The sequence below is a fragment of the Haliotis asinina genome, chromosome 15 (assembly GCF_037392515.1).
Source record: "Haliotis asinina isolate JCU_RB_2024 chromosome 15, JCU_Hal_asi_v2, whole genome shotgun sequence".
NCBI lineage: Eukaryota > Metazoa > Mollusca > Gastropoda > Lepetellida > Haliotidae > Haliotis > Haliotis asinina.
In genome coordinates, this window is record NC_090294.1 from 24,690,631 (window position 1) to 24,704,002 (window position 13,372).

At 39.5% G+C, this 13,372-nt stretch overlaps 1 protein-coding gene across 1 annotated transcript; it reads left to right on the top strand.

The window, feature by feature from the left end:
• Positions 1 to 13,163, top strand: LOC137266076 (uncharacterized). The gene is made up of 10 exons (XM_067801577.1): positions 1 to 49; positions 4,673 to 4,933; positions 5,393 to 5,407; positions 5,890 to 6,125; positions 7,879 to 8,062; positions 9,110 to 9,217; positions 9,968 to 10,103; positions 10,335 to 10,462; positions 10,956 to 11,217; positions 11,936 to 13,163. The coding sequence occupies exons 1-10, from the start codon at positions 1 to 3 to the stop codon at positions 12,198 to 12,200; spliced, it is 1,644 nt and encodes a 547-aa protein (XP_067657678.1). The 3' UTR covers positions 12,201 to 13,163.
• Positions 13,164 to 13,372: the final 209 nt, after the last annotated feature.

Genomic DNA, 13,372 nt, shown 5'->3' on the forward strand with positions numbered 1-13,372 from the left:
ATGTCGCGGGTACCCGCCCTGCTGGTTCTGCTGTTGACGACCTTGTCATGTAAGTGTTGTCAGTTGTTTTCCAACTATTTGATAACAGTGACAGTTGTTTCGTAACTGCACGTGATTACATTGTAAGTGGTGTACATAACTAACACCGTGCTGTGAATTAGCACAGATCACGTAATTTCTATTTGTTAAAAGTCGGGACAACTGTTGCTGTTTTTGCCAACGAACAACTGGAAATAGATGTAATGCGGTTGAAATAGATATAATGCAGTGCTTAAACCAAAACGACTTGATCACTGTAAAGTAAAGAAGCTGGACGTAGAAAACAGCTTTTGGGCTCAAATAGGTTAAACTTTTGGACACCATTACATGCTTAAAACAAAATACTAGTAAATCATCAGGAATTAATGATATCTGAGTTAATTAAGAATTCGACAGATATCTTAGCACCACATTCAAAACTATCGTTCAATGTAATATTGGAAAATGGCACTTTTCCCACTAGTTGTGGGACAAATATTGTCCTACTTCATAAACAAAAGGAGTCTCGATAATCTAAATAATTGCAGAGGAATTGCCCTTTTGAATAGTTTTAATAAGGCTTTCACTTCTATCATTTACAAAATGATTAGTGCCTTAGGCAGAATTTATCCTTTTTTTATATTTGTCATATCTATTACATGTCCTGTGGCTTTCCGTACCGGAAATAAGAGAAAGGTGAATTTATCCCTTTTGCTAAAATCTCAAAGCGTAAGTAAAAGGGTTTGGAAATATATAACTTAAGATTCTAGTATGTTTGATGATTAAAGTCATTATTACTACTATCATAATTTATATTATCATAACTACCATTATCATTACCTACCATGTGCTTCTGTGTATTTAATTATAACGTAGTGATAGTTTTAGATTGTGTTTAATGACGACGTAAATAAGATGTATGAAATCCGAAATCGATGTCATCACACACAATAAATACACACAAGGTGAAGGACGTCCATGATTGTTGAACGTGCTGTAAGAAACATGGTATGTCACGATTTACAGAAAAGAGCTCAGTCACGAACTTGGATTCGATTCGATTTCCCACATGGGTGCGATGTGTGATATCCATTTCTGGCGTGCCCTGCCATGATATTGACGGAATATTGCTAAAAGCGGCGTAAGTCCAGACTCACTCACTCACTAGAATGAGTTATCTTAATGTGGAAGGAAATTTTCATACTTACATGATGTGCCTAGGGAAGGTGCTGACAAAGCTAAAACCAAAATGGGAGCGAAAAAGGATTCCAACCCACAGCCTTAGGTTCCTGTCCTGTCTAGGGGACGAAAATCTGCAGAGGGAATTACAGTGTCGTTGATTTTTTACGGTTTTGTCCAAATTGGCGTTCACATAAATAATTGTGTCTTCAAACATTAAATCATGCTTAACAATTACTGTTGTGAGTTGATTATATCAAGATCTGTCTGTCGAGTAACGAAATAACAGTGGGTCAATATCGCAGTGTCGCCTTTATCGTTTTAAAACATATTTACATTTCCACTTAACTCAAAGTGTGTCAATCACGTAGTCACGTATTGCCGGAAACACACGACACAAAGCTTGGACAATGCAAATAAGGTCGAGGTTCATCTTCAGTACTACGAGGTATCCTCTTTCTGTAATCGGTGTATATATCCGTTAGGAGGAAACACAAGTATCGAGCTTCGCTTCAGAATTATGAATGACCAGTCCATTTTTATTACCGGTTCTGTGACACACCGTTTACACTAACGCACGTTGCACGTGTTCCATACGTCGTGAGAATTTAAACAAGATCCTTACAGCATAAGTATCATTTACCCCAACTACCGTACCAATCACTTACACCAACTACCGTACCAATCACTTACACCAACTACCGTACCAATCACTTACACCAACTACCGTACCGATCATTTATTCCAACTACCGTACCAATCATTTACACCAACTACCGTACCAATCATTTACTCCAACTACCGTACCGATCATTTATTCCAACTACCGTACCAATCATTTACACCAACTACCGTACCGATCATTTACTCCAACTACCGTACCAATCACTTACACCAACTACCGTACCAATCATTTACCCCAACTACCTTACCAATCACTTACACCAACTACCGTACCGATCATTTACTCCAACTACCGTACCAATCACTTACACCAACTACCGTACCAATCACTTACACCAACTACCGTACCAATCACTTACACCAACTACCGTACCGATCATTTACACCAACTACCGTACCAATCATTTACACCAACTACCGTACCAGTCACTTACTCCAACTACCGTACCAATCCTTTACACCAACTACCGTACCAATCATTTACACCAACTACCGTACCAATCCTTTACACCAACTACCGTACCAATCATTTACTCCAACTACCGTACCAATCATTTACACCAACAACCAGTTTCTATATTCTCTCGGTAACACTTATTGCCGTCTGGTTTTCTCAGCCATCCTATGGATACTCAACACGCTGTGTGCGTGCGTGCGCGCGCCTGTCTGCGAGTGTGTCCATCTGTCTTCCTGTCTATAGACATGCATGTATGCAGCAGCTATGCCTGTAAAGTAACCTTTCACAGGCTTCCACAGACTCAAACAACTTAACATTATTTATATATACAAGTGTGCCCTGCCATGTGAAACTGATCGTCGGTGAAGTGTCGGTGACATGTCTTTGTCGAAGTTTAGTTTGCGCCCGGTGCTACACAATTATGTTCGTTGGAAAGGCAGCTGTGAATGGTGTCGTGACTCGCATGTTTCATATTTGTTCTATAATAAACATGGCTATAGCTGACCTATTTTAGAGACCGCACAAAGATTACATTCCGTATTAACATCACAAATGTAATTAGATAAGAGCATATTCAATCAACCAACTTTATTCCCTACTGAAGAGGCCACAGGCCTATGGTACATAAAACATTCATACATTTATATGCGCCCGAGTAGTAACTTTTATATTTTTCGACTAGTATTGTTACTTTTTCTTTGAAACGCTCCATGGAACATACACACTGATAAATTCTGAAGTATAAAAATGTTTGTACTTGTTAGTAGCGATTTAAACTTAAGAACGTGTTGACATCTATAAACATGATTTCGTAAATATTTCATCTACGATTTGAGTACAGCGGACAAGAGCATATTCATGAATCTCTGCAGCGTAATTGCAGTATGCTATGGGTTATGTACTAGTGAGACATTTTGCGGGTATATACTAGTAGTACCTTATACGTGTGTGTATTATTAGTACCGTAAACACGGGTATAAAGCATAGTTATGCATTGCACATGCAGACTAAAACTGCACTGTCGGAATGTAGGCCAAATATATTTGTCATGCAATCCAATCCCAGCACTTTGTGCCTAGAGGGCTTGTAGCACACGGGTTCGAATCTCTGTTTGGACAATAATTTTCAAAAATATAAATCCAGACTTTTGCAATCTTATAATGTTTCTAGATGCTATAATGTATATATGTTTCAAATTTGAACGACATCGGTGAAGAATTGGTGATTTTTTAAGGAAATTCTACCGCTACATCCATTACATGTATTTCATGTTTCTAGTGTCTCGGAATCCGAAGAAAAGAGGTCGTCGCCAAGGCAAGAGCAGAATTTAATAACTATCGAATTCATGTTTGATTCGGTGGCTCAGTGTACAGCCTGGATGAATTTGATTAGAGGTTTTCATTACGTTACAGTAGCGTACAAAGACAAAACGTTTAGCTAGCGGAACATCTAAGCTGTTGATTATACAACGTAGCGGTTATTGTGTTCAATAATGCTCCTGTCTTACAATACAAATGTCTTACGATACAAATTCATGTGAAAAAACGCCACTGCATTAAAATTGAGGTCAGTTTAGATGCCCCCCCCCCCCCCCCCCGGTAAAACAACAACAGATTTAGCACTAGTAAAACATTTGCTAACAGGTCGTCGTCCTGCGAATATCTTCATCTGAACGGTTCGGTATTTCCCTGAGATCATTATCGATCCACGTTTCTTTAAGCATACATCGACACTGAGTCTAAGTGTTTGTCTACACATTTCTTGAGTCAATATTTACTTCACGTAAAGTCGAATCGTTGCATGAGGATCCTGTCAGGTTTAAATTACATCAAATTGCAAAGTACACGTCTTTGAATAGATATAGGCATATGGTGGCTTCTCATAGTGCGTGTGAGTGTTTAAAGACTTCACATCAGAAAGGCTGAGGTTGGGGAAACATTAATTTCTCTATATGCATCATCAAAGACACTGTTTCAGAATCCACACAGGTGACCATTTAAAAGACGAAACTAATATGCATATTATTAAATCTACAATATGCAAATATTTGTAGAAGTGGCGCTGGCTGAGTGGGTTAGATGGCTGACTGGGTGCTGGCGATTGGGTGCCCGGATGGGACTCAAACCAACAAAGGTTCAAGAATCTGTAGTTTACTGAGAAAGTATTAACCTACACATCACATGCATGAAATCTGACCACTTTCTAAATGTCATTGTGTATTCATACACTTACGCCGATTCTACATTCGGCATGGCATTAACATGTATCCATATAAGTGTTGTACATAATTTTATATTAATAACACCTATAACATTCCTCTTTCTCATCCTGTAGGTGTTGACGCCCAGAATGCATGCAGCGTCCGTCATGACACATCATGTGTAGTGGCCGTGAGGTCCTTCTACGCCAGCACATCGGCCTTCTGGTTCGGGACGAACTTCACGACGAACTGCCCACCAGGCACAGGGGGCGTTTTGTGTACAAATCCTAAACCATCCGGAACCTCCCTTCTCACTCGAATGTTGGGAAACACAACAACAGACGCCGACGGTCTATCCTTCGTCGTCAACGTCACGTATACCATTGCTGTTCCACGTAAGCAACACCTTCACTATAAACATCTATATATTTCACAGATTTCAAAAAGAAACTCATTTTCTAATAATTTCTTATGACATATATGTTTGTCAAACATTTGTTCTGTTCTAACTTCTTTATACATGTAGCGACACGATAAATTTGGTGTCACATTTATGAGTCAAACCTGGACCTAAAATAAACAGAAGTAACACGAAAATGTTTTTAACACAAAAAAAAAACAACAAAAAAAAAACAACAAAAAAAAAAACAAAAACAAAAAACAAAAACGTGCAAGTGTAAGAGGCAGTGGAAGACAATCTCTGATCCAATACGTATATACTAGCAGATGCCTATACAAGATACAGTTGATGCACGTCTATATGACTCAACAATAATTCTCTGCATGAGAAAATACTTTCAGATTAACAAGATATTACCCTTCACAGATATGCAAGAGGTACATTTTATTTTCAGCTGACGGATCTGATCGTGAGTACACACGTCTATTCTACTTCTTGATATACACATGTATTTCCTCTTAACACCCGATTAGTATTTGCCTCAATAATATGTACTCTTTAGAGTAAACTATAAATTTCATTTTTATTCTTCTTCATAAATATAGTACACAGGCATAGTTGATAACAGAAATTCTAATTTGCGACTGCAATAAATTAATACGGATTATATATTTTTGACATCTTGATATATGTTATTTCATCGTAGTTTAAGTCATGTGATATATTTCACTAATTGGGAATTTGAGATAAAAATAAGTCTCCAAGATATAGTCAATAATTCTTATAATAAGTCTCTTAGACAGATTTGATAATTGTTATAAATTATACTGAGATCCGCCATAAGTCTTATTTGACTTCCAGCGATATTTATGACTTACAAGACCATGTGTTATATGTAGTTGAAAGTGTGAATTCGACCATAAGTACATTCGAGGCTGTGTTAAACATCAGGCACATATCCCGGTTGTGGGAGGATAGTAGACGTCCCTCTGACAGGACCACAGACTTTCTCCATCAACACCCTTGACATCACCGCCTATACCTCTTTCGATCTGGCCCAGCAGCCGGAAGTGACGTGGCCAGCGGAAGCGAACGCCCTTTACACTGTTATATGGTATGACGCAGACCCGTGCTTCATTCATGGGTTGTATGTCAACGTCGCCGGCGGCAGACTGGACAATGGAGACGTGGGTTTTCTATTCAAAATTAGTTTCTTGTTGACCTCACGGTGCATAATTAATCTGATAATGATATAAATACGTTTGCATGTATATAGTCTGGTTCATAATTATTGAGAATTTTTCTTCTTACTTTGAGCTATCCTAACACCTCAACTGATTCACTGATACTTAAAACTAAGTAATGGTATAAGGGAGGCAACTCATCTTGGCCTACTGAGTATAGTACAATTAGAGTTACCTCCCCTGAATTTGTAGCAGACGTCATTTTCCTCAGCACTGTCAACAAAGTCTGCTGAAGATAAAAGAAGGTTGATTTTTGAGTTGTGTAATCAAGGAATTGATGATGTAAATACATTGGCAGAGAGAACAGGAACTCCTCTTTCTACTGTGTATAGGATTAGGAAGAATTTTAAAGAGGGAATAGATTTTGGGCACCAGAAAGGAGGAGGGAGACCCAGAAAATTGGACTTCTCAGATCGCGTCCGGCTGGGAATTTTAGCGTCTAAAAAGGAAAGGGCAAGCATCTCCAACATCAGGTATGAAATGATAGAAAGGGGATTAACAGTTGTATCAAAATCTACAGTTAGAAGAAATTTGATTGATCTTGGATGGGAGAAAAAGTCTGGAATTCCTTCTCCTCTCATGAAACAAGAACATAAAGACAGGCGTGTTGAGTGGTGTTTGGCACATGAAAACTTTGACTGTGAAAATGTGATTTTTACTGATGAAAGCTCAATATGGGTATATCCCAATAATGTGAAAATATGGACAAAGTCTGCGTCAGCACCGTTGTATCGACGACCTAAATACAGCCCAAAGTTTCATGTATGGGGAGGGATATCCTTATTAGGAACGACCCCGCTGTGTGTGTTTGAGGGAAATCTGACAAGTCAACGCTACACTAACATATTAGATAATTTTCTCCTTCCAAGTGCACATGTGTTTTATGGAAGTGACTGGATTTTGCAGCAAGATAATGATCCTAAACACACCGCAAAACATGCCAAGCAGTGGTTTCAGGAGAAAAATGTGACTGCATTACCATTTCCTGCATATAGTCCTGACTTAAATCTCATTGAGTACATTTGGGGGATGATGAAGGAATGTGTGAATCAAAAGAGGTTGACAAAAATTGAAGACATGAAGAGAGAAGTGGTCCGATACTGGGACAGCATAACTCACGAGACACTAACCTCTCTGATAGGAAGTATGCCTACCCGTCTTAGACTGTGCCGTGAAGCTCAAGGAGACTTGATAAAATATTAAATTGTTACCTACACAACATGAAAAGGTCAGTTCACTTTCACTATACATTCAATTTCATCTGATTTGTTCTCGTTTAATAATATGAAATGCTTTAGCTATTCTCAATAATTTTGAACCATACTGTATATCTTACTGAAAATCCCGAAACGATCTCAACATCACATGTAATTTGATGTCACACTAAATTATTTTTTTTGAATGAGAAATTAGAAATGTGGAGAAGGATATTCTATCACAACGTTTTTAAAAGTGGTGGTACTATAGTGTGAGTATTATTTTACACCGCTTTTAGCAATATTCCAGCAACATCACGGCGGAGAACACAAAAATGACCTCACACATTTCACAAACGAAGGGCATCGAACCCGGGTCTTCGGCGTGATGAGGGAACACTGTGACCACTAGGCTACCCTATCTTCACGTTGGTACCAACTGCTTCATACCTTTGATACTGTTCGCTAGCTCTCCTTGACCTTTGTATCCTTGGTTGCAGACAATAGTTTCTTACATCGAGCCGGGTAACCCCGGACACCCGATCATCCCTTACGTGTGGATTGTGTTCAAGCAACAACGACCACTGGACGCCGTCAGCGCCAAGAACATTTACGATACACTGTACTCCCGCGGCCAGTGGAGGGTCTACGTGGAGGATCTAGTGTCGCAGCTCGAGCTCTCGAGTAAGGCTTTAATTTGAGAAGACCTTCTGGTTTGCTATTCTCGAAATGTTCGTAGCCCTGCGAACGTCTTAAGACGATTCTCAATACTGTAGCTACGATCCAAGTTAAGTTCTTAACACATTAGCTACGATAAACGTTAAGAATTCTTAAGGCTACGAGCGAGAATTAAAGCCCAGGACCCTTATTCTCGAAAGGTTCGAAGCCCTAAGAATTCTTAACTTTGATCGTAGTCAGCGCGTTAGGAATGGGCTTAAAAAGTTCGCAGGGCTACGAACGTTTCAAGAATAGCTAGCCAGGGCCCTTACTCTCGAAAGGTTCGAAGCCCTAAGAATTCTTAACTTTGATCGTAGTCAATGTGTTAGGAATGTGCTTAAGAAGTTCGCAGGGCTACGAACGTTCTGAGAATAGCTAGCCTACTCGTCTGCTGTGTACAAGTAGGACTATAGGCATCGCGGATACGTAGACGTTACTGTAGTGGTACCACTATAGCACACCTGGGATGTCAGACGGACACGTGCAATCCTCAAGTATCAAACATTTTTTTTACATATCATTTTATTACAGAATTTAAGATTACCAAATAGACTAAACTCACAGAGGTTCAAATATAATTGCACTTAACTATACCCAACGTCAACGATAACCTCAGTAAAATCTCTGACGTGAAATAAATTGATGTATTAGGAATCCTTTTTGCCAATCCATGCTTTCGTTGTAGTACGACATTCGTAAGCTTACAATAAACTATAGTGTTACGAGAGGTCGTAACCTCACGAACACTTTGTGGATTGGAAACGTGGACTCCATTGTGCAGCAGCTTTGACACAATGATTAACTATACAGTTACGACAAGTCGTGACCTACGAGTGCTTTATGGATCGGGACCGTGGACTCCATTGTACACCGGTTTCGACACAATGAATAACTATACAGTTACGACAAGTCGTAACCTTCGATTACTTTATGGATCGGGGCCGTGGAATCCATCGTGCACCAGTCTTAACCTTTTAATTAAAGGATAAATATACTCTTTGCTCTTGGTTACAGCTCAGACGTATGGCGTCAGCGTGGCCAAGGTCTCTTTGGATGAATACACCACCGTCCTCTTCCGGGATGTTAAAATTTCTAACAGATGCCCAGGCTTTTACGGGCACTGTAAGTTGTTGAAACATTAATTCTAAAAATATATTAAAAAAGGACCATAATTGCATAAAATAGTTAAAGGTAACTGTGTCCTGGTGAATTCTTTCACCTGATCACAGAGTATTTGTTTTGTTTGTTGTTTAACACTGCACGAAACAATATTCCTTCTACATGACAACGGTGAGCAAATGATCGAGTGAACCAGGAAATCCAGTGATTGATACTATGAGGATAATTGTACACATTCGGAATACAATAACAATCATTAAGTATGGATTATTGAAAAGCAATTGTAATCTCGATCTTCACTGCCGAATAGGAATAATTCACGGACCTTTTGAAATATCAATAGCACACGATCGAGAAGATATCAAGACATCTGTAAACGACAATTATTGAGGTGGATCAATATTTAAGATTGTAAGGTAATGTTTTGGCAACCTTTGTAGCTTGGAATTGGACAGATTAAAGCAAGACGAAGTCTACATAACGGACTTTTTGAAATATCAAGAGCACACGATCGAGAAGATATCAAGACATCTGTAAACGACAATTATTGAGGTGGATCAATATTTAAGATTGTAAAGTAATGTTTTGGCAACCTTTGTAGCTTGGAATTGGACAGATTAAAGCAAGACGAAGTCTACATAATTATCATCCGCCATTTTTCGATCTCAGGAAATAGTTTCATGTTGACAAATATTGTTTCCATTTCTGTGCCAGTTTGTATATCAACACAATTAACAATATAACAAAACATAGGGCTGAGCAACTACATCAAGCAAAGAGGAGGTCTCCCATCACTTCCCACGCCTCTTAATCTCAGTGTATCCGTTGACGTCAGCTTCACGGCCCCTGCTATAACGTACACTTCGTGTGGCATAGTGCTTCAAGAAAGGTGGGTACTCCATGTCTCCTCTACAACGTATAGTGTGGAAAATTTGACGAAATGCTTTAAAATGTGTGTGGAGCAGTGTATCACAGAAATAATACGAATAATAATGTACCAGCATGATACAGATCACGATAAATGAAACCGTACACACGTTCCCATGTTTTCGCAATTCTTGTCCTAGTGATGTGAGTGTTTTCTGTCTCGAAATGAACAAGACGAATTTCCGTGTTCCAGCCCTGTAAATATTACAGTAGATTATCGGAGCAGGGATCTTTTAAGGTCCGTGGAGACTCGGACCTCCCCACGGGTCAGCCTGGTTCCCGTGGAGATCAGAGATCAACCCCCCTCTGTCACACTGAGAGGTGCGTGAACCAACATTATTGGGTGTCGATAGCTGGAAAATGAAATCATAACCTGCACCATTAAAGGTACATATTACGGCTTTTTCACACACAATTTGCCGAGAATGTCTGGAGATCAAGAAGTGGTTAAGCAGATATAAAATGTCGGGCTAAAATGGAATATGTAGGTCACGAAAGACCCAAAGCACATCTGTAACATCTGTATCATGAGTGAGTGAGTCAATGAGTTTTAGTTTTATGCCCCCTTTAGCAATATTCCTCGGCGGAGGGCACCGGAAATTGGATTCTCGCATTGTACCCATATAGGAAATCGAACCTGGGTATGTAGCGTGACGAGTTAACGCTTTAACCACTAGGCTACCCAACTGCCTTGACACTAAATTAATACATTGTCACCGAATAACCAGTTCCGGCGGAAAATCAAATGAATTATATAATTTTGTCGTAATGCATACAATCTGATAGTGCTACAATTATTGATTTCTGTTTCCAGACAAACAGTACACCTTGTTGATGTACGACCCCACGCCGGAGCTGGGACAGACTGACCAGAGCGCCTACATCCATTGGATGGTTGTCAACATCCGGGGTACTGACATCACTTCCGGTGACGTGGTGTATAACTGGCTAATGCCCCTGAGTTCAAGGCTGAATCAGCTCTACCTGTTTGCCTTGTTCGAGCAGAGAGCATCTATCAGTACAACAAATGCAGGATCATTCGGAGGAACAGAATGCCATCCATTCATAGACCGAAGGTGCAAATCATCACAAACCTTGTATTTTCTTGCTGACCGCCATAGTGGTCTAATCACAGACCATATAATCGATTATATGGTCTCTGGTCTGATACAGCAAGAGGGTAGAGTAGTCGTTAGTTCATTCATAATCAAAGACGTTAAAGGATGGCACTTTTTGTTACCATGCCTGGACCTCAGCATAAATAACACACAAAAATATTAATACAGTTCGAATCGGGGTAACATTAAACCACCGGCCATAACAAAGACTAATGGTGGATCTTGTGCTAACACGCACGCACGCTCGAATAGGACTTCGCCCACGCGACGTCAGGGATTTATACGGATGAAATGTTTCACTGATGACAGAAATCATGTTACATTTCTTTTGGAACCAACCCACCCCCTACATAAATATCCTGTCCTTGTATATTTATGTATATAGCTATGTATAACCCATGCATAACATTTTTATTTGAATACAATACAATAATATTGACCGGCAGCGTTCATGTAAGTCATTTTTTGTGCTAGGAATTACACCCATTGTTTATGATTTTTGACATGGTAACTCGGAAACTTCTGTGAGAAATCTTACAAATTGTATACTTAAAAGCAATTTTGTGTCAAGGCAAAGGGATTGTTTACTATTCATTAAGATAAAACACAAAGTGTATGTATTGATGTGTAGGTTCACTCCAACCTTCAGCGTCTTAATGACTTGTGTTTGCTTCAGATGCAAGTTCAGAGCTGGAGACTTCATCCGCTACAACAATCTCTCCCTCGTCGGCATGAGATACTTGAGGGTGATCCCCGACACCTACCGCCAGTACGTGGCTTACGCCGTGGCCCAATTTGCGAGCATGAACCAAGTCTGCTGGGGACAGGAGACTGAACATCCACCATGTCTTACGAGTACCGGAAGCAGCCAGGCAAAACCTATCGGCATCATTATGACACTTCTTACAGTATTGGCTTCGTGTTTGACCTCCATAAACTAGCTAGTGAATATATCGAACGAATAACCGAACATATTATGTATCACATATTGTGTGTTACTGCTAATTACGTGAATATAATGAAAATCAATATAGATACAGTTTATTATAGATCAATAAAAATACAATTCCATAAGCCTTGTTTTTTTTTATTGATCAATAAAAATACAATTCCATAAGCCTTGTGCCCCCATGAGAGAATTATTTTATACTATAAATCTGTTATAATGGCACGAAGGAAACTAACAGAACTAAGAAGATGGCAAATTATTGGAATGCACGACACCGGAATGTCATAGAGGGCATCTTTACATTCACCACACCGCCATTTGTCGGCTTGTTCAAAAAGCACCGTCAAACCAACAAGGTTAGAATTAAGGACTGATCAAGGGTATTTCCACCCAGAAAGACATTTCATGTTGAGGATCGGGATTAAGGCAATCGTTGTGAGACGTCAGCCTCCAGCCTTGACTAATCTTCACAAAAAGAGCTCTTTTGGAGTGGTGTCTTCATTTCAGTATCCACCCATTAGCCACTAGCCCTGTATTTATTAATGACAACGCGAGACCGACCTGTGACAGTTTTTCTTCCACAACGCAGTAACCAAACTTTAATGCCTTACTATGGGCCCGGATCTGAACCCACTTTAGCCTGTCTCGAGCATTCCCGGACTCCTACAAGCACTAGATCTGGCTGTGCAAGATCTGGCGTGTTTGGAACCAGCTTTGCGAAGGGAGTGGCAACAACTGCCTCTGCTGTGAATCAGGACTGACTTATCATCCCGAGTCCCACACTCATGAACAACAGATCATTGGTAATTTCTATGTCTCTGATTATATATTTAGAATTATATAATTAAATCACAGATGGTGCACATTTCACGAGATTAGATGACTGATCAGCTGTCACAGACACAATTGTTTTATTGGGTTTTGTTTTAGTTTGTTTTTGTTTTTGCTGTTTTTGTTGTTGGATTTTACATTGTTTAAAAAAATATCTATTATTGTTTTCTTGTTTTCTTTGTTAGGGTAGGGGGAAGTGGGGATGGTGTCGGTTGTTTGAGATGTGTCGGCAGAGGCAGACCTGACATGCAATCGTTTATTAGATTATTCTAGCAATCTGAAGAAAACCACACATGGCAACTTATGGCAAGATTATATTTAAGTTAAACACCG